Source organism: Falco rusticolus, chromosome 10 (assembly GCF_015220075.1).
Source record: "Falco rusticolus isolate bFalRus1 chromosome 10, bFalRus1.pri, whole genome shotgun sequence".
NCBI lineage: Eukaryota > Metazoa > Chordata > Aves > Falconiformes > Falconidae > Falco > Falco rusticolus.
Window position 1 is genome coordinate 22,410,198 of NC_051196.1, and position 21,058 is coordinate 22,431,255.

Sequence of the window (21,058 nt, forward strand, 5' to 3'; positions counted from 1 at the left end):
CCTCGGTGGGTGCCCGGTGTGACGGCTGTCCAGCGGCTGGGCAGAGCCATTGTCCCTGGGAGGGGGACTCTGCATGGCACCCAGGGCATGCAAGGTGCTGGGGCGCTGCACGGCCGCCAGGCTGGTCAGGGGTCACATCAGCACTAAATATCATGCTGTGGCTCTGCCCGCTGGCGTTTCCCCCAGCTGCCTCACGCTCACACAGGTTTTGGTGCAATTTCTGCCCTTTCTGGGTCACCGTGCCCACCAGGTCGGGGCTTTGAAAGACACGCAGTGCTTTTTAAGGGAGGACTTTTTCGCATCATCTTACTACACTGCGCTTTTTTCTGCAAGTGAGTGGTGACGCGCTCCAAAAAAGGCAGAGCCAAACCAGAGGCCCAAAAGTCATGAATCCCTTTTTGAAACTCTCTGGATACTTTTTAGTTCTGTCGGGTTTTCAAAGCTATTTGGTGAGTGGCATTTTCTGCCTTGCGCTTGGGCTCTGGCTGGCCCGGCACGTGTGTGCTGTCTGATAGATTTGTAGTGGTTTATTTAATTATTTTTTTCTCAAAGCTCTTCCTTTCCTCTTTCCATTCTCCACATCCAAACCAAACCTGCCCAAAAACCAGCTGCCAGCTCTGCTTCCCTCATGTTCCTGCTTGCTTTCCAGTTTACCCAAGCTAATACTTGTTACGGTGATATTTCACAAAGAATTGGATTTTCTGTTCCTTCTCCAAGATAACCAACAGTTACCAGTGATGTTAATTCACCTGCTGCAAATGGCCAGTAACACCCTTTTCTGAGGAAGCCTGTCTATATTTCTACTGATGCTGCTGTTGGCGGCTCCCCAGGGACCTGCCCTGCCAGCTGTGTCCTTGGACCTCAGCGGGGCTGGATGGGTCCCTTTGCCAACGCAACTGTCCCCCGACGGCGGCCCAGTGGCAGAGGCATTATAGAGATGGTAAGAAGGCAGCAAACCCACGGAGGTGCTGCCCTGCTCCAGTTTTCCCAGCAGCCTGTGGCCTCTTGGGAAGCAAAACCTGGCTTTGCTGTCAGACCCCAGACAACAGGAACGTCCCTGGGCTCTCCCCTAGCACCCACAGCCGGGAGGGATTCACCTCCTGGCTCCTTATCTGCTGGCTGCTCCCGGTCCTGGGTCCTGCCTTTATCAGCTGGCAGACTCGCTCCTGCCTTTATCAGCTGGCAGACTCGCTCGCAGCCTTAGCATCAGTGAGGGTGCTGAGAAAAAGCAGCCTGTTATTTTTCAAACCTTCAGCAAATTACTCTGCAAAATCTTTTTTTTCTTTTTGCCTGCCCAGGTGTGCTTTTGCGTTCACCTTGCCAGAGCCGCTGTTCTCTTCCCTTCACTCAGCCACAGTTTGAGCCCTTTGTATGGATCCTTCCAAGAGTTACTTAGGTATTTTTGCTTTCTTGGCCTGGTTTTGATCTTTGAAGAAGCATTTTGGTTGGTTCTACAAGCTGCTGCCAAGACCTCAGCCTGGTGTCTTTAATCCCTCTGGGTCCTGCCTGCAGGCACTCAGCCCCACAGGGCTACTGGAGGGCGGTGGGAGCCTCTGCCCCAGCTGCTGCTCCTCTCTCCCACCCTCTCCCTAACCGATCCCATTCCTCTGCAGTTTTCTCCTTCAGCTCACAAGAGGATGAAGGATCTGACTCAAACTAACTAGTTAGAGGGTGACCATGCTTGGTCTCTCTAATATATCTTGAATTTTGTGGCACCAAGGGCTGTGCCTGTCTTCCTAAGACAAATGCAGAGGCTTACTTTACCACATCCACTTGTTTTAGGAGCCTGGGTGAGTGGTCTGTAGCGAACCTTGGAAGGAAAGTGAGCAATGCTGCATTGGCAGTTAAGTCCTTATCTCTAAACTCAGGAAGGTCACGCTGCAAAATATAGAATTCCTGTTTGTGCAGCCGGCAGCATCCTGCACACATGGGAAGAGCATCAGGCGCTGACTCGGTGATGGCCCCCGTGCTCTCCTGTCCTCTCTGCTCTCCCAGAAGAGCTGCCCCAGGAATTAACATTCACCACCTGCCTTCCCCTCGGCTTAGCTTCTTGTGCACCAGGTGCCACTTGAGACTTGTGTGAAGTCTCCCACATGTTACTCGGAGAGGATCGTTAGGTGTGGGGCAGCCCATACGGGTGCTGCTGTTCAAATATCCCTTCGAGGGTGGGGGGCAGCAGTCAGTGACATCGGGCACTGCTCATGCCAGCAGAAGCCCCCAAATAAAAGCAAGTGGGGGGTCCTTTCTGCAGCTCTGGGGAAGCGGCCAGGCACCTTCCCCTCGGGTGTCCCTGTGGATTGCAAATGTCTCTGTTTCCGGTTGCAGCTTTTGGGGCATTTTTGTGTACCTGGCCCCCAGGATGTGATTTTGAGTGCTGGCCGTGCCGGGTCTCCCGGGCTGGGGCCCCTCTCGGTGGGAAGCACAGCCCCACTCCCCCTGCCGCGGCCAGCCCAGCGGGAAGGCTGGACCGTTTCTCAGGAAAAGCTTGCTAAGCAAGCAGTGGGTTTCTTTTAAAAAAGCAGCTCACGTGTTTTCTAGAACTGGATTTATTGTACTTGTAATTGTTTTATATCTTTTTCAACCTTCCTCTGTGAAGACTTTGCGTGCTGTCACCTTTCCAGCTGCAAGGGATGTCAGCAGTACCCTCATTCAAATGTCTTATTATTTCTTTCCTCTGGGAATGGCGATAAACTGCGGGTTGCTGCGTCTTTTATGCTGGGTGCATAGTACTCATACAGATGCTTAGTCTATTTTGTTAAATCTTTAGGTCAGATTTCCATTTAATGCAGTTTATTAGTATTCTCACAATACAAAGAGAAGCCTCAGAACTAAAATGATCCATTTATGGAGAGAGACGGACACATATGGTTTCATACCAAGTTTATTTCTTTTTTTTTTCTTTTTTTTTTTCCCATAATCACTTCTTTTGCACAACAACAACCTCAAGTTGACAATGAAATGCACGCAGTAGACCGAAGGGAACCAGACAAGGCTCTGTTAGTGATGGAAAGTCCTTCCACGACACCACGCCAGCTCCCCACCCGGCACGAGCAAAGGTGGCCCAGGCTGCAGCAGGAGGAGTGAATCCTGCCCTGGAGGGCAGCCAGGGTGCTGAGCCCTGGGGTTACAGCTCAGCCCCGTGGCCACGCAGTCATCTTCCAAACCTCTGCCTGCAGCCATGGGCCAGTTTATTCCTCCTGGGGCGGACAGCTGTGTACCACGCTCGGTACTTCAGTACTTTCCATTTTCAGAGCACTTGAGAGACGTGTTTGTGTTGGCTGTCCCGTGGTCCCCGTGGGGTAGGGAGCGTCGGTGGCCCCTTGTCATGGGGTGGGGAGAAACTGAGGCATGGGGGATGCTGGGGCTGGGCTGCCCGGTGCCCCCCGTGCTCGCCTCCCAGCACCCCGGGGACCACGGAGCACCCAACCGTAGGCGTTGGCCAGTGCCCCTCTTTTGCTTTACTTAAAGACAACTGACTACAAAGGTGGAGTTTATTGGTCTTACTATGTCATCTCATCCCTAGCATGGATAGTAAGAAATCTCTAGCACCGTAAACAGCCATTCCCTGACTCATTTCACGTGGTGTAAGAGTGTATGTGCATATATTGTTTCCACGTATGCATTTCTGTGCGCATGTGCACAGCCCAGTGCACAGCCGCTGTGAGGGAGGAAAGTAATGCAGCAGGAGGGAATTAAACGGACCCCATGAGACAGGCTTTGCAGAGCCAGGGCCAGAGAGTCACTCCAGGCTAAGCAGAAGCAAGCAAGCTGAAGTTTACATTTGAAAAGGAGCAGCAATACCGACCTACCCCCAAGGTAGGATGCATGCAATCATGAACAGCCACTGTCCCTGGAAAGCCAGCTCAGAGGCAACCCCACCTCCGGGTTAGAGCAAGACTTTTTAATGACTTCAAATTAATAGGATGAGGAATGGGCTTAGTCCAGAAGCAGTCTGAGGGGCCAGCATCCCTGGGAAGCACCCGTTTACAGGCAGAGCCAAGCTCTTTGCTGTAAGGGCTAATACGAGCACAGAGCTGTGATTTGGGATCTGAGGCCAGTTGTCCCAGCTCAGCGCAACTTTGCTCATCACCCGGCTGTCGGTGCCAGCTGGGAACTTGTTTAGCTTTAGCTTCTCTGCCTTGCTCGAATCAGAGGCCCTGCTCCAGGAGTGCTCTTTGAAAGTTGGATGCATACACGTAATTCATTGTTACCATCTCGTCTTTCCTCCCTCACACAACTGCAAACGTTTGTGGTCCAGGCAGGGATGCTGCCAGCTGCCTTGAGGATGCTCTCCCTGCCACGCACAAAGTCTCATGTTCATATGCTGCTGCAAAAATGGGGTTGCTAACTGTCGTTACAAAGCTTGATCCATAAACATCTACGGGAATCAATGCAGAACCTCAAGCCCTCCCATAAGGAAGGTGGCCCTGGGAATCGGGGGGGTTGCATGCCATGTCTGTGACCGCAGGACGTGGGAAAAGTCTGGGAATGAGGGAGGCTGGGACAGTAAGGATGTTAATGAGGATACTTAATTAGTCTCAATTGAGGCATGAAGTATGCTGTTGCACACAACCATTAGCAACCCTGGGATATGGAAAGGCATGAAATAGCCGTGATCCCAGAGGGTGTGCTGCCGGCCGGGCACGGCGCTGCATTAGCCGCTGGCCACAGCAGTGCCATCCCTCGGGTCTGGAGCGGCAGTAGGCGGGCGGACACCCCGTCTCCAGCCCAACCTGCCGGAGTTGGTGCACACAGCCAAAGCAATCACACATTTCCCTGATAGCGTCCAGTGGCACTGGACAGACGTCAAGCTCCCTAACATCCCTACTACATTCATCTGCACCGGGCAAACATCGCTCTGCTACACCTAAAGCATCTGGCCCCACGGATGAGCTTATTTCCTTGGCACAACGCGTCTCGGCAGCAGTTACCTGACGTTACCAATGCAAAACTCTCCCTGCACAAACCCGCTCCTCTGACCCAGGAGCTTACCCTGCACTAACACACTTCCCAGCCGCATCCACTGTCCCTCGCAGCACCAACCCAATGGAGGTGAGAAAAGTGAGTTTCTCAGTGCTCACACCTGCATGAGCACCCTGTGCTGGGCCACTCTCTTGTGCCTTTCCCATGGGATTTTTTGCCAGGCAAAGGTATTGCAAGAATAAGTCCCCACCTGAGATCCAGGCTGGCCTCCAGGAAGGGAGAGGAGAGCAGGCGTGGGGCAGCACAAAGAACCAAGGTGGAAGATCCAGGCAGGAACCGAGGCCAGAGATGGGGAGGACACCTCTAACCATCACAACCTGCCACCGACCGCTCCTCCTTCAGCACACCCCAAACCTCTCGGCTCCTCTGGCTTCCCCTGGGGCTGCAGGGAAGAGCCTGGACCCCCACACACATGAGGAGGTTTGGGTTAACGCTAAATTATATGTACTAGAATTGAAGCATCACCTCTATTTCACCTCTCAGCCCTTCCTTCTCCTCCCAGCATGAGGAGCAGCCCATCACCGCTCTCACCGCCCTGCCTGCAGGACTCAGCTGCCTCCAGCTCCTGACTCCATGATTTTCCAGCTGGTCTCTGGTCTGGCATCCCACCCTGCCGGCACCCTGCCTTCACCAGATCCTCTGACTCCTTCAGAGCCCCCAGAAGAGAGGGAAAACTGTCGTTTCTCTTGTTTGAAACTCCTGCTCATGAGTACAACATTTCTGATAATAGTAATCATAATAATCATAATAATCATAGTACTAAAAACAGTATTTACAACAAGCTCCAGGTCAGAATTACACACCAAGCAAACACTCAGCACCACAGAGAGTAGGACAGGGTTAATATCTCGCAGATACCTTCTCAGATCCCACAAACGTGCGGGACACAGACATTTGACAGTTTCAACCATTTCTTACACACAAACATTTTGTTTAAATTACTTTTAAATTTTTTTTTAAACTTTTTAAAATTTGTCATCACTATATGAATGAGGTGATGCTGGCGGTGATGCTGCGCTCTACACAGATGCTTATCTAAGACAGCTGCTACTATAAACTGATCATTAGCTACTGTTAAGAAATTCAACCCTCAGTTTCCTTCCCTTTTCCCTCTTAGCCCTAAATATAATTTATTATTTTTTTTGTCACTGACAGTGCTGGGGCATTCTAACAGTCCTGTGCTCCCGCCGGCCCAGGCGGAGGGGTTTGGGAGTAAGGAAGCCAACCCTTTTAGGAGCAGAGTCCCCTAACATCAAACTGTGGCCATTGGGGATCCCTCCCAAACCCAGCTGGGACTTCAGGGGAGATTAGCAAAGAGCCCCGGGGTCTGTTCTCCAGCAGCTGCTGCTCTTTGGCTTTCTGTGGGGTTTCTGCCACTGCCTGATGGTCACCCCAGGCCGTAATCAATTCTTCAACTAATTAAAGCACAAGGTAGATGGAAAACTTCAGCTTCTGGCAAAACACAGCAATGATTTCTTTTTCAGAGGGGAGGAGAAGCAAGGGGATCGCTATTCCCTCTGCAAACCCCTCATCTGCTCTAGCTCCTCGCTGTCCGCCACTGCTGCGCAGAGCATGGGGACCCTGGGTGGGCTGCGCCCGTGCCCACTCGGCACCCCTCGTTTGCTTAAATTATTCCCCAAGAATCCTGCAAAGCCCACCGCAGGAATCCCTGATCCCACCCATGGAATGGCTCTTTGGAGGCACAGCGTGCAGAGGATAGCAATTACTAATAATTAAACATCTTGGTGCCTTGGATGCCCCTTTGGTTTATTCTGGGGTCTGAGAGGGCAGCCCAGACGGAGGGGCCATCGCGAGGCAGGCAGGAGCAGCGCCCTGGTGTAAATACTGCCCAGGCACCCTGCGCCATGTCCCCGGAACACCGCACCGGTCTGCAAAAAAAAGAAGAACCCAGTGATCTCGAAGCATGGGACAGAGGGGAAGTCTTTTTACCTTCTGCTTCCAATGAAAGCAGCTTCCATGGAATCCTCTGCAAACCCTGGCTGCAGGACCCTGCTCCAGGGCTGAGTCCCAGCACGGCGTCCTGCGAGGCCCCGCGCCGGGAGGTGGCTGGTCCCTGCTTTTCGGATGCAACATCTCCACTTAGTTTCTCAAGGCAGAAGCAGAGGTGGGGCAAGGCGAGCAGGTCTCGGCGGGAGGGTGGCAGCCCCCTTGCCTGCACCTTGACTACCTCCGCAGCTGTGACTCTCGAAGATGAGGAGCTCCGTGGGCTTTGACAGGCACCTATTTAGATGGGACATTACTACCATGCTTGTATCTTCTCTGCTCATCCCTACCTCCATCAAGAGGCAAGGTTTTTTTCTTAAAAATAGGCCTTAAAAAGCGAAAGATAGACAAGGAGCAAGCATGGGGACATCTCTTCACCCTTACTGCAGAATTACTGCCCCTTAGCTCCATCTCGCCCAAAGCCGCAGGTCCGGAGGGAGCAGCAGGCAGCTGGCGTGTGCTGCCCCCCAGGGTGCTGCCCCCAAGCCCCTCTCCACTCTCGGTGTCTGTAACGGCATCGAAGAGCGACATCCATCTTTGGAAACAGGGAATAAGGATGGTTATTCTGCTCACTAAAAGGCTAGTTCACAACCATGCACCGTCTCTACTGGATTTGCTCTCTTATGGAGTGACACACGGTGTTGTGGGAGCGCCGGGGAGTGGCAGAGCGAGTGCCCTCTCTCAGGGGTCCCGCAGAGCTGGGGGTGCCACCGCCACCCGCAGTGCTCCCCAGCTGCGCGGCCAAGACCTCTGGGGCTCGAGAGGGCAGCTCGCTCGACCGGCTCCTTCAGCCCGCGGGCACCCAGCGCACCAGGCCGTGCCAGGGGCACCAAGCTCTGGGTGGGGACCCTCCCCTATTTCCACACGGGTATCAAAGAATCCTGCAGAGACGAGGCCTTTGGCTCACTGCCTGCCTGGGCTGGCTCCGCGCACCGCTGAGGGCGGGAGGTTTCTGCACGCCGTGACTCCCGAGCCATCCAACCCTCTCATTCCTCTCTCCTACCGCTGGCAAACGTGGGGCTGTTCCCTGTTCCACTCCACACACAGAAATTACCACTTACTTCCCATTATTCTGAAACTGATATTTGGCTCAGAGCAAACACCAAGAGGAGTAAAAGCCCCAGATAAGAAATCCGTATCTCTGTGACACTGCTGGTTGAATTTATTAATATCTTAATTATTTTTTTTTACATCAGTTTAAGAAATATTTTTTTAAAAAAGGACAAAACCCTCCAAAGAAGCTGTTTGATTGACCGGTCGATTGACTGATTCTCTATTTCATGTTAACTAGTTGCTATTCTGCTTAGAGGTCCCTATGATCTGTGAATCCCCACAAGTACTGACTATTAAGGATGCAGAGATAGAGAAGCGTGTAGCTGGGGGACGAACACCAGGGGAGGGGGGGATGGAGAACCGAATGTTGCATCTAGACAAACAAAATAAAATGTGGTGGTTGGTCGATTGGTTGGTTTGTTAACAGGAATCAGGTGCTAGATGTGTAGAAAAGCCCTTTATCCAGAGATCTCCTCCCGCTGTTCCTTGTTCCTGCGAACTTCAGCTGCATGCAGTTCCTGCAAAGATGGGAGAGACACCACCAGGCTAACACTTTCTGTGCTTGCAATTTCTGCTTTCCTTCTCTCCTGCACACAGAATTGGCATCAGGCAAAAACAAAAGAAAAGACACTGGTCACCCATCCAACACACCCCGAGGGCAGCGGGTTATACCTGCAAGGATCAAAGCATCTCACCTGTGGGAGACTGGAGGTGATGCGAACCTACAGCAAACACGTTCGCGGCTCCTGCCTTCTGCAAAGCCCTTCAGCCACCCACCCGTGGATGTGGGGTGGGCCTGATCCTGTGCCTTTGAGCTTGCACTTATCAAGATCAGCCAGATGGTATTTTCTTTACTGACCTTGAAAGACACATTCCCCCCTCCTCATGCTGCTCCTGAGTGGAGCTGCTCCACATCCCGCTTCCTACCAGCAATGGGATGCTCACTCTTCTGTGCCCATCGCACTGGGACAAACCTGCAGGGACCAGACCCCAGCTCCTGCCATGGCCACCAGCACCCAGCCCTCTCCCACAGCATCGCACTCGCCTTCTCACGGAGCCGCTCCCTCAAGGCGGCAAGATGTGCTTCGCGGATCTCCCTGCTCAGCTCCATCTTGTAGTTGAGCTTCTCCTCGGCCAGGCGGCTGAAGTTGTTGTTCTCCTCCAGTGCCTTGTGCAGCACCTCCCGCTCATGTTCCCGCTTCTCCGCCAGCTGCTTCAGCACCTGTGCCTCCTGGGTCTGCCGAGGCGTAAGGAAACCGAAGAGGCTCTTCTAGCCTTCAGCTCCCCAGAAAGGCTTTCTGACCATCTCCTCTGCTCAAAGCCACTCTGCCACCCCCCTCCATCCCATAACACTCTGGCTTGGAAGATACTTTGATACCTTTTTCCTGCGGTGGGGCAATGTCTGCTGGGCCCGGTGCTCCAGGCGATGCAACGCTGCGCCCACCAGCTCAGCAAAACCAAGGTGACCTTCACGTGGACGTTGAGTCTCCTCTCCAAGTGTCACCTCATCCTTTCAATGATTCCAGCTTGCTCTCCTCTTAGCCACCAATACCCATAACATTTATACTCTGTTTTACTCTACCGGTTTTCTCCTTTTCAGCAGTTTTCACCAGGAGACATTTCATACAGCACTTACAATAAAATGTGGCACAGCCAGCTGTCCGAAACACACAGCTGTGTTTCGGTGTGGTTCAGGCTGGTGTGTGACCACCTGCTACATCTGCAGCATCAGCTGGCGAGAACAGCCCCCACCGGCAGGTCACATGCAGAGGACACCATACCGTGTGGTTTTAGGAACAGGAGGACGATGATGATCATCCAGTTCCCTGCCTAAACAAGGCTACAGAACCTCACTCCATGACTCCCATGTCTCACCTGACAATTTACAGTGGAATATAATGATAACTGTCAGAAGACTCTTCCCAGCCAATTTAGATTGCTCCTGCTAAGCCAGTTTTAGGGTTTGGTGCAACTGGTACCCATCACAGAAAAGTCACTGCTTCTACAGGACATCTCATTACCTTCCTTCTCTCCTCTGCAGCCTCCAGCCTCCTCTGCAGCTCCTCCAGGGACAGATCCTTCTTCTTGGGTGGGGAGGAAAGGATGGGGCTCTCGGGAGATAAATCTGAAGGCGACTTCAGGATCACTTCGAAGCTCTGGCCTGATGCCCTCTTATCCAGCTGCTTCACCTCCATATCTTTGGGGGAGGGGCAAAAAACAGCAACTCTGTGGAGCCATGACACTCAGGAAAGCATTCACCTGAGGGCACTGAGCTCTTCACATAGGAATTAGGGTGTTCCCATGCCCTGATATGGGTGATTTTGTTCTGTCTCCAAAATTTCCCGATTAGTGATCAGCTTCATCCCCCCTCTATGTCAATGCAATTAATTTAAATTCATGGCATAGTTACAGAATGGCCATATTGCTGTTAACATGTTACGCATCACCCCAGCATGAAGCAGACAGCTTCTGCAGGCACTTTCTGGGAAAATGTTGGTTATGTTAATAACATAAACTGTGAAAGGAGACTAAACAGAAAGACCCTGGGCTGAGGCATGGATTGCTGCTCCAGTTTGGGAAAGCCCAGCACTCTGACGAGCTCCCAAGTTGTCTGCTGGAGCATCACGCAAATGATGTCGTGGCCCCTGTGAGAGCAGGTTACGTACCTCCATACTGGTAGATGGTATTGGGATGGGGCTGGGTGTGGAAACAGGAGCAGATGAGGGAGAGCAGAGACAGCTCCTTCATTTTCTCCTTGTAGGCTGAAAAGTACAAAATAGCAATGAGAAGAGTGTCTAATGGCAGTGGCAGCTCTTTGTCACGGAGAAATGAAGCAAGTGGACAGAAGAAAACACATTTTCAGCTACCAGACTCTGTGGAATCTTTTCCAGGGTGCTATAGCTTGCCAAGAGGTTCCCAATGAGCATCTGTTCTAGAGCAGATTAAACTAGCTGCCAGTGTGGCAAATGTGGTAGGAAGACACAGGAGGAATTTGCCACATCTAGAGGTATAAGTTTCTGTGCAGGATTTTCACTCCGAAGGAGTAAAACACTGCAGCCCGTGTAGTTAACCCCATCGGGACAGCTGCCCAGACTCTTTCTCCATTCCAGTTCCAGACTCAGAGGTAAAACAACGCACATCAATACCTGGAAACATTGCTCAACCCCTGGCAAGTTAGGAATATGCATTTCTGACATCAGGGTGAAGAAGCAAGAGGCAGCCAGCAATGTGGAGAAAAAAAATGGGCATCTGAGTGAAGATACAGTTCAGGGTGCTGCTAAGCAGGGGGATTGCTGTAACTCAGCTTCCTGAGGTGCTTCCTTCCCTGCAGAAGCAGATAAGGGAGGGTGTAAGTGGATTCTGTCACCACCTTGGCCCATGCAGGCAGAGGCTGATGCTGGTCTGCAAATGCTGTCCCCACAGCCTTCTGCATAGGACAGGGAAATACACAAACCCTTCGAGCTCCACTGCTGCAAGATCCCTCCAGTTTGCTCATCATTCCTGTGACTGGAGGATGCACTGCAGCATCCGCAGTGATCACAAGTACACAAGCTGCTGCCCCAACGACAGCAGCACCACAGCTTGCAGTGGGTCTGTTTCTGGGGCAACCTTCACCTGTATTTTTGGAGTTTAGCACATTAAAGACAGTGAACTGTTCACTCACACTTGACAAAGAACCTCAGAATAGAAGGACTTGAAAACAGAAAGGTGCTCCATCAGGCTGTCAAGTTCTTTATCACACCAGTGTAACCCTTGCAGCAACACTGCCACATCACAGGTCAGCAGCTGAGGCTCAGCAGTGGGTGCTGCTGTCTCCCACATGCTGTGAGGCTCTGCCCCGGCCTGGCTTCACAGGGGACACCCAGGCATGCGGGGAGAGTCTTCATGGCTGCGTGTCAGGCCAAACCTGCCCTGAGCCTCATGCTGCCCCTCCTCCTCCCTCCACCAAGGGCACAGACATGCTGCTGCTCTGCCTTGGTCCTACTTCTGGATTTCCCACACGTCCTTGTGCTCCTGGCCTTGGTTGACCCTTCCTGACCGAGCTGCCGTTTGACCTCCAGCCAGAGAAGAACCTGCAGCCTGGCCGCCAATGCCACCTTCAGAGCAAGACCCTCCTTTGGGCCAGGGAAGGGAAATCCCCAGAGCTTTGTGATCTGAAGAGGCATTAGATACAGAACAATTTTGAAAAAAGTATCACTTTGTGTACCACATTCTCTTAGGAGCATCTTTCAGATCTCCTCTGCCTTCCTGCAGCTACTCAGGTGCGAAAACAGTGGTTTCATATGCCTGCTTCATATGTGCACTTATTTTTCCTTCTAGATACAGAACTTCATCCTAATTAACACCCTCCTTTTGCTAACCAACAGTCCCTGAAGCTCAGCTCTTTACTGAACATTTTTTTAGTTTGCTGCACGTTCTGATTTTAATACCCTGAGCAGTCCTGTAAATCAAATAGGAATAGTTTCCATCAGCAGAGCTAGCCACAGAGCAGGACATCTTTGGTTTTGTTCTTAATGAAAAATGTCACTGGAAAGCCTCTGAGAGTGCTGTATCGTGCTAGAAGTCGGGGCATGCAGCAGCAAGCTGGTGTATCCCATCATGTGCTGCCAAGGGCCCTGGGGAGGGTCCCCTGGACTGAATGAGAGATGTTATCTCTTAATACGAACCATGCACCGGGGTCGTTGCTCTACCATTATGTCTGGTCCTGGGTGAAATCAAGACATTAAGCAGATGTGCTGCACCCGCAGCCCACTCGTTCAGTTGTCCCCTAGCCCCCGTTACGGAGCACAGCGCTGTTTGTGTCATTACTTGGACTGCAGTACGTCTGCCCTGCGCTGGTTCCACGCTCTGTGCAGACGAGTGCGCTGCGGTCCCTGCCTTCAGAGCTGCTGTAGTAATTCCGCAGCTGCCTCCATCCCACCCGGATCTTCCCGGCGGCGCTTTCCCTTCTGCAGCGCGCACTGACCGTTCCCCCCCGCCCCGTCAACTGAACGGAAAAGGAGGAGGGCAGACGGACGCCGCCCCGCCGGGATGCGGCACGGCCGTACCGAGCTGCGGAGCTGCTGTGCACACACACACACACCGACGCCGGGGCCGCAGCTGCCCCCCGCGCCACCCGGTGCCATCGGCGGCGCGTGCGGGCCCGGCCGGGGCGGGGCTGGGCGCTGCGGGGCCGCGGGGACCGGCGGGGTCACCTCCCGCAGCGCCACCGTCGGGAGAACCCGCTCCCGCCCCGCGCCTCGGGGGGCGGGGGGAGCACCGGGAGCGGCCCGAGACCCCGCGGCCGGTGCCGGGGAGGGTCCGCGCGGCGCCGAGACCCCGGCCCGGGAGCTGCCCGCTCAGCATCGCACACACACCCCGAGAGACCCCGGCCCGGAGCTGCCCGTTCAGCACAGCCCCCTCCCCCGGAGACACCCCGGTCCGGGAGCTGCCCGCTCAGCACCGCTCCCCCGAGAGACCCCCAGGATCCCGGCCCGGAGCTGCCTGCTCAGCATCGCACACACACACCGAGAGACCCCGGCCCGGAGCTGCCCGGTTACCACGGCCACCCCGAGAGATCCTGGCCCGGAGCTGCCCGCTCAGCACCGCCCCCTCGGAGAGACCCCGGGATCCGGCCCGGAGCTGCCCGCTCAGCATCGCACCCCCGCCCCGAGAGACCCCGGCCCGGAGCTGCCCGGTCGCCACAGCCCCCGGCAAGCCCCCAGCAGCACCGAGCCCAGAGGCTTTGTCACGAGGAGGGGGCAGGAGCGGCCCCCGAAGGAGTCACCCCGACCCACGGCCCCAGAAGTGGATGGATCCTGGGGCCCTCCCGGCCCCGCTCTGTCCCCGCGGTCACCCGTGGGACACAGCATCACCCACAGCAACGCCCACGGCCTTGTGCGCTTTTGACCATCAGTGACAAATAGGCGGTATGTGTATCCAGCGCGCTGTCAACAGGCTAAAATAAGAAAAGGCCTCCTGTCAGGGGGGTAGATCCTCTGATCCAGCAAGTAAAAGCAAGAAACACAACGACTGGGTCACTTCAAGGGGCTGCCAACGAGCCCCTGGGCTGTGCCTCCAGCGCCGCTGGTCACAAGGACCTGCTTGAAACGCCCAAGGGTAGGAGATCAGCACTGCAAACCTCAGCACTAAAATTTAGTTCAGAAGTACCTGCACTCACATTTGACAATGGAGACAAAATTTTGAGGACATATTTATGCCAGCAAACAAAATCCTTGAGCCAAGGTAAGAGAGCTGGCTGGCCAGAATATGCTATGGCCACCAAGTCCCTTCCAGGACAGACTGTATGTCTTCTAGTGCACAAATGTACATAATTTAAGAACAATTAGACACGAAATGCCGTACTTGTTATTTAAGCATCTATTTGCATTTTTTACTTCTGCCAAGTTAGGAAACATAAATTCAGCTCACATTGAGCAAATATTGTATGTGTGCATAAATTAGTAAGGCGCTCTGGCTCAATTCCTAAGGGACACTACACCACAGTGTCACCGTGGTCTCCGAGGTACAGCAAGAGCTTTGTCCCACTGATGGGTAGAGGGTTAGGACAGGCTGCTCGCTCAGGTATGAATTGTGGATATTTTACTTTTCTTTTTGGACAAACGCTGCAATAGTAACAAGCTCATTCACTCTGGTATGGTCTTCATCACTAAGTCGTAACACTTCACAGCTTTCATCTCAGAATTGGGGTGAAACATTGCAAATAACGGAGTTGTGTAAATTGAGTGAATAAACTGTAGAAGTTATAGAAAATATATCAGAGTCCCATCCTGTAAAGGGGTGAACTTGCATTTAGTTGGTTTCATAGGGCCCTGGGTAGTGATTAAGATAGAATACTATCTAAAAAGGACCAGTCCTCAGCATCTCTGAGTATTTATGCCCTGTAAACAGCACAGTCAGATCCTGCTTTGTTTATATTCCATTGCACACCCCAGGCCACAATTAATCTTTATTAAAATTTTTCATCTAACTTTTCTCTGTGCTCTATATATTGCATGGGCAAAACACCTTTCTCCCTGTGGCAAGGAGAAGAAGAGAGATCACCTGGGCGTTCATCAAGCCACCAAGAGGGCCGGGTTGCTCCCAGCTTGCTTTCTCTCCAGCCACTCATCTCCTGTGCTCCCTCTAGTGCTACACAGCACATACTTCACTTCCATAGCCTCGCTGCTTTGCTGCTTTGCACGAGCCCTGTGTACAGCATTTATCCGTGGAAAGTGTTTATCTCCAAGATACACCACCACCACCCGGAGACACCATCCAGCTGCTCCTGGAGTGACTGTGGTGCAGGAGATGGAGGAATGGCTAGGGATGGGTGCAGCGTGTGAGCAACGGGAACTATCTTCCCACTCACGATGTACCTGGGCAGTGGTGCTCACCACTTATTAGTCATCAAAAAGTTTTGTTCTCTGCCTCCTAACCAGATAAAATTAAACTGCAGACTGCTTGAGTAGTCTGTCTTCTTGTTTAATGACATCCAGCAAAACAGAGTGAGGCCATTTAGGCACAACGCTGATACAGAGTCATTCATAATGAACCAGAGGCATAGCGAGACTAATTTATGTGAATTCAGGCACTTTAAATGGATGAGACCAGATGTGCTATGTCTAATAGCAAGGTCAAAGGAAGGTTATGATAAGGAAATAATTTGGTTTGCAGAGATAACTTTGGAGAAGTAAAAATTGCTTCCATAAAGAATATTATAGCATGAAAAAATGGGAACAGTCCAAGTACAACTATAGACAAAGCACAACCAGAAGGTAAGGAAGCTGGAGAGACAGCGAACGGAGTCCTTCAGCACAAAGACTGCAATGCCACATACACAAGAGCAACCCTAGTTCTTGATGAGCCTCGAGAGTGCAACAGACCCTAGATATTGTCACCTGCTCTGAATCTTAGCATAAAAATAATGGCAAGACCCGCACTTCAGTTTAACTCGCTTCCACCTTCTTGCTCCCCAGCTTCTGAAAACAGGTCAGTGGGGAGCTCACACAACCAGAAAACACTAGTGGGTTTGGGGTTTTCTTCAAATCAGCATTTGTACCCCACACTGATGCCATACACCATCTCAGCTGCTCCTCAGGAGATCTGAGGCCCAGAAGTTACTGTGGGTTCATGTGGAACCATCCATGGTAAGAGGCAGATGCGAGGGTTACTCTGCCTTCTGTCCGACATCTGCTAAACTGTCACTCAGGAAGGGTTCCCAGTCACCCGGCCGCTCCCCTGGGTTTCACCTGCAGCTCATGGACGCCACATCAACCTGTCTTCAGCACAGCCAACAGGTTAGCAAATCACCCAGGCTGTACCACTGGAACATGTGGGCTGCCCTCCAGAAAACAACCAGGGAAAGCTCCTCTTCTAAGGGCTTGGCAAGAGAGAGGGGCTGAACAGGCAGCGGAGACCCGGCAGCTGAGCTGGTGGGTGACTGTCAGGAAGGAGAGAAGCATGGCCTGAGTTGCTTCATAAAGCAAAGAAAGGAGCCCAATGCAGGCAGCTGTCCCAGGGTGTTTGTGGATTTGGCTGTCCCAGGGTGTTTGTGGATTTGGGGCAAACACAGAGGGTTCAGAGGGTCAGGTCTGGATGAGGCAAAGAGCTACAAAGGAGCTGGGGACCAGATAAGACAGCAGTTCATGAGGCAGAGACAGGAGTCCAATGCCATGAAGCATCAGGTACAGACATGCTGTGTGACCAGACAGCCACTGGGTCTCTGGATCTTGGTTTCCTTTGCATTAACCAGAAGATTATTTTACTTGCCTGCTATACAGTGGTAATATTTGTATAAACGCATTCAGAGAACACAAGGTTCTCTAGTATGACACTAAACATGTAGAGGTACCTTGAAAGAATAAAAGGATTATTTGGAAATACGCTGATCAGCTCTTCACCAGTTGGGATGTGCCAGAGCGCTGCAGCACATGCACATGGCCTTTGGTTGCTCTCTAGCTCTTCTGTATTTCTAAATCACAGGCAAAGACTGGACCACTGGTTTAACTGCCCTCTGGACAGGAGATTATTTTTTTTTAAACATAAGCTTACACCCAGAAGAATAAAGCCCATGTCAGTTGGACACCTGGGAGGGATCAGCCAGCCATGCTGTTTCCCATTATTTCAGAGGTATAGAAGGTTTAGTGAGCTTCAGGTCCCTCCAAGTATTGTCAGCAAGAATCATCAGCCCCGTTCACCCTAAGAAAGCTGGAAGTTGCAATCCATCCTGCTGCCCACACTGCTGCCACCCAGGTCTTATCTGCAACCTTACAGCTGCCACATCACACCGCTCAGTCTCAGCTTTTCCTTTGCAGAAGGAGAATGTGTTCATCTGCCAAAACAATGCCTTCCCCAAACTTGAACCAACATTGCTATGCCTCAAGAAAGAGCTCTTTTGAGATACGTAAGGGATCCTCACAGAGTCTACATGTTGCCATCAAAGAAAATATGATTTATATTTTAGAAAGAACAAATATTTTTGGAGGATTTTGACCCCTCATTTGGATACAGTGGTAAAAAAAAAATATTAAAAATGGCTACAATAGATTTTTTTGGCTTGTAAAACTGAAGTCCTAATAGAAGTAACATAAGTTTTTAAGACCATATAGACTCCATCAATACCTGAAGAAAAGAGAACAGTGATTTCTTGAGAACACAGAGGTGGAGAGCTTGATGGAAAGGGCTCTGGCTCTGCGGCATGAGCAGTAAGTGTCAGGACAGGGCAATACCATACGGTGCCTACCAGTAAAATCCCAGAAAAGGGATTAAGGGGATAACCCAGACCTACACAAAGTCACACAACTCTCGCGTGTCTGTGTAGGAGGGGAAAACTTCAGGATCTGCCAAAGCACATTTACCGTGCCCAGTTGTAAGGCCAGGAATGACAAACCAGTGTTGCCTCTTGGCTCCACCTTCTCAGATGTGCAGACATTGGAGCAAAGCCCACGAGGCTGTCACCTTACTGCATCATTTTATAACCTCGCATCTCTTTATTCCACCCAGATGCCTACAAATGGTGGGGAAAGTTATGCAGCCCTGCAGGGTCCGGCCAGATGCCCCTTCTGCGGTGCAGAAAAGCCCAAAGCCTGGTGCGGCCGAGGTGGGGAGGGGGTGCGAGGGCTCTGCCCCTGCAACTGCCGGCAGCGGGGCCAGCACCGCATCTCAGCCCGCACTGAGCATGTGCCGCCCACCCCGCTGCTCCAGCGCGGAAAACAGCCACCATGGCCAGGAGAAACGCCTAAGGTGGCAGGGGGGAAAGAGGGAGGACTGCTGGGCTGGGGGAAGCAAGCCCCACTTCTTTTCAATCCAGGGATTTGTTTGTTTGTTTAAACAAACCCAAGAAAATCTTCCCAAGGGGAAAAAGAGCCCCCGGGCACCAGCTGCAGACAATTGCAGCTGCTCTCCCTTCAGCACGGGTCTGCGTTTGCTGCCAATAAAGAAGAAAATAACGAAGAAAGCAAACAAGACTCTCCTTAATTTAAGGATTTGCTTGCCTTTTTCTCCTGCCATTCCAGGCTACTCTCCATTCCTGCTATAAGTGCTATAGGTGATGGGGAGCTGCTCCCTGCAAAGGCAGCTGGGCGAGGCTCAGCCCTGCTCCCTCCCTTGGCAAACACTGCCCTATTCTCTTTCCTCCTGCCACATCACTGGTTTCCCATGGCTTTCTACTCCTTGAAATCATTTCTCTGCTTGGTCTGAGCCACAAAGAAGTGCAGTTTCTCTGAAGCACACACTTCTTCATGATCCTGAGTCTCCTTTAACAGTAAAACTGCATCTTTGGGAAGATGAAATATGCCATAGGCATATGTGGGTTGGGAGGGAGAGAATGCACCAACTGGAAAATGCATGTTATGCCTACGCCTGTCTCATCCACCACCTCGTCCATCTCAAGTTCGGTGCAACCTTGGTTTCGATGGCTGGTGAGCCTCAGCCGTCCCTCCCACCCCCACTCCGCAAACGAGGTCCAATCCTGTTCTGTAGAGAAGGCAGGCAGATGGGTGGGACCTCCTGAGCGTGCACTGCCGCACACCTTCATTGAGACAGGGATACTTGCAGAAATATATACAATAGCTGAAAATTTTCTGTCATAGAGACACATTTTTACAGTGCTGCTTTACTGTCTTTCATTGCATGCTAAGCCCACCGGGATCAGCTGCACCCTTACACCCATCCCCCCCTCCCCCGCATCGCTCTGTCCTTCTCTCCCCTGCATCTACCAATCTTTTCAAAGGAAAAAGGAATAGAGAAGGCACAGCAGGAAACACAGGCAAAGGGCAGTGGAAGAAGCAAGAAGTGTTGCTGGTCTCCTTCTGGCTGGTCCCCTGCTGGGGGGGGCACAAAGCACTGCCTGCTTTTCCTTTTTGTCTGCTGTTCCCCCTCAGCCCTCCATCCCAGCTCTCCAGGGTTTAGTTCCCCCGCCCAAGCTCCTCTTTATGGACTGCAGAATTCAGAGCCATTGAAAGAGAAAACTCAGCTTTTTTTTAAGAAAAAGACCCTCTAAACCCACCCACTATTCATTGTACCACTTCAGGCTTTTCTTCTTCACCCACTTCCCAGTTTCAGCCATTTGGATCCCTCCTCCCCAGCTGAAAGGGGCAAGACACATCTCTTGGGAACGGCTGGACCAAAGAAGCGCAGCATCCTCAGGGCAGGCTGCCATCCTGCAGCCAGAGCCGACCCTGGTGCCAGGCTCCCAGGCAGCTGCTCCGAGATCCCCGTCTGCTGTAGGGGGGAGGAAGGGCTCCCCTTGCAGCATTTGATTTCACCCAACGCCATCAGAGGACCGCTCCCCTGTAGCATCTTCTAACGAAGAAATGTGAGCTGTGGAAGAAATCTAGGGATGGGAAGCCCTGAGAATACACAGAAATCCATCCAGGTTTTTCTGGTTGGGTTTGGGGGATTTTCTAGGGCTTTACTGTCAGTCTCTTGTCCATGTCTTTCTTTCCGTTACCCATTTAGGCAATATACAATCTTCACAAAACAAAATGTAATTTCTGATTTCTCTGCATCCAGCTACACAGCATGTAAATTTTTCTTAGGGGAAAAAAAAAGCTGCATCACGTTACAAAAATAATAATAAATTGTCATGCAGCAGCATCTTCTTGTGGCATAATGTAATGGCAACAATATTTTAAACTGGCAAGTTTATCACATGTGTATTCATATTAAAATAAAAAGCCCACCTGCTATCTTGCATCAGAGGGGTGTGTGTATGGGGGAGGAAAGGGAACAATGCTGCCATACCAGCTGCCTCCTCATCAGACAACTCCCCCGAAACGGAAAAAAACCCCAACCTCAAACCCTCCAAATAATGATTAAAAACAATAAACCCTGATGGTTCTATAAGCACATCGATGACAAACCCCCCAGAAGATGCCTGTCCTACCTGAGACGGTGCTGGCCATGCTGCTGCGGCGGGCGCGGTGCGGGTGCTGCAGGATGGAGCGCAGGGAGCTGCGGAGGTGCTGCAATGCTGCGGGGAGGCAGGACTGACTCAGCTGGAGGGGGCTGCAGCCATCCGCGGCGGGGAGAGGCTGGAGAGCCAGAGAAAGGGAAGGGGTGGAAAGAAAAAGAAGGGTCACTAGTTCAGAATATTAATTAGCGTATCAGGCCTCCTTTCCTGGGTGGTTTTGACGGCAGATCCCTCCCAGGCAAGACTGCCTGCCAGAAACCCAGACCCACCGCGGGGGGGGGGGGGCGAGGAGACACACCCAGCTGGGCTCTGGCAAAAGATGCTTTTTCCTCTTCTTCCTCCCGTTCTTGTCTGCTCTAGATGGGCTAAACTGCTTTTTCCCTTGCTGAAAATGGAAATAAGCAAATTCTTTCTTCCTTTCTTTCTTTCTTTCTTTCTTTCTTTCTTTCTTTCTTTCTTTCTTTCTTTCTTTCTTTCTTTCTTTCTTTCTTTCTTTCTTTTTCTTTCTTTCTTTCTTTCTTTCTTTCTTTCTTTCTTTCTTTCTTTCTTTTTTTTTTTTTTTAACCCATCCATTCCAAGGCGGCTCCCACCCACAGGGCCAGGTCTGGGGTCTGGCTTAGCTAG

General features: G+C 51.8%; 1 protein-coding gene across 1 annotated transcript; it reads right to left on the reverse strand.

Annotated features, from left to right (window-relative positions):
• Window positions 1-8,127: 8,127 nt before the first annotated feature.
• STMN3 (stathmin 3) lies at window positions 8,128-20,809 on the reverse strand. Its single transcript, XM_037402421.1, has 6 exons — window positions 20,733-20,809; window positions 20,408-20,555; window positions 10,707-10,802; window positions 10,062-10,237; window positions 9,086-9,277; window positions 8,128-8,558 (listed from the first exon to the last, which is right to left on the reverse strand). The coding sequence occupies exons 2-6, from the start codon at window positions 20,424-20,426 to the stop codon at window positions 8,499-8,501; spliced, it is 543 nt and encodes a 180-aa protein (XP_037258318.1). The 5' UTR covers window positions 20,427-20,555; window positions 20,733-20,809; the 3' UTR covers window positions 8,128-8,498.
• Window positions 20,810-21,058: the final 249 nt, after the last annotated feature.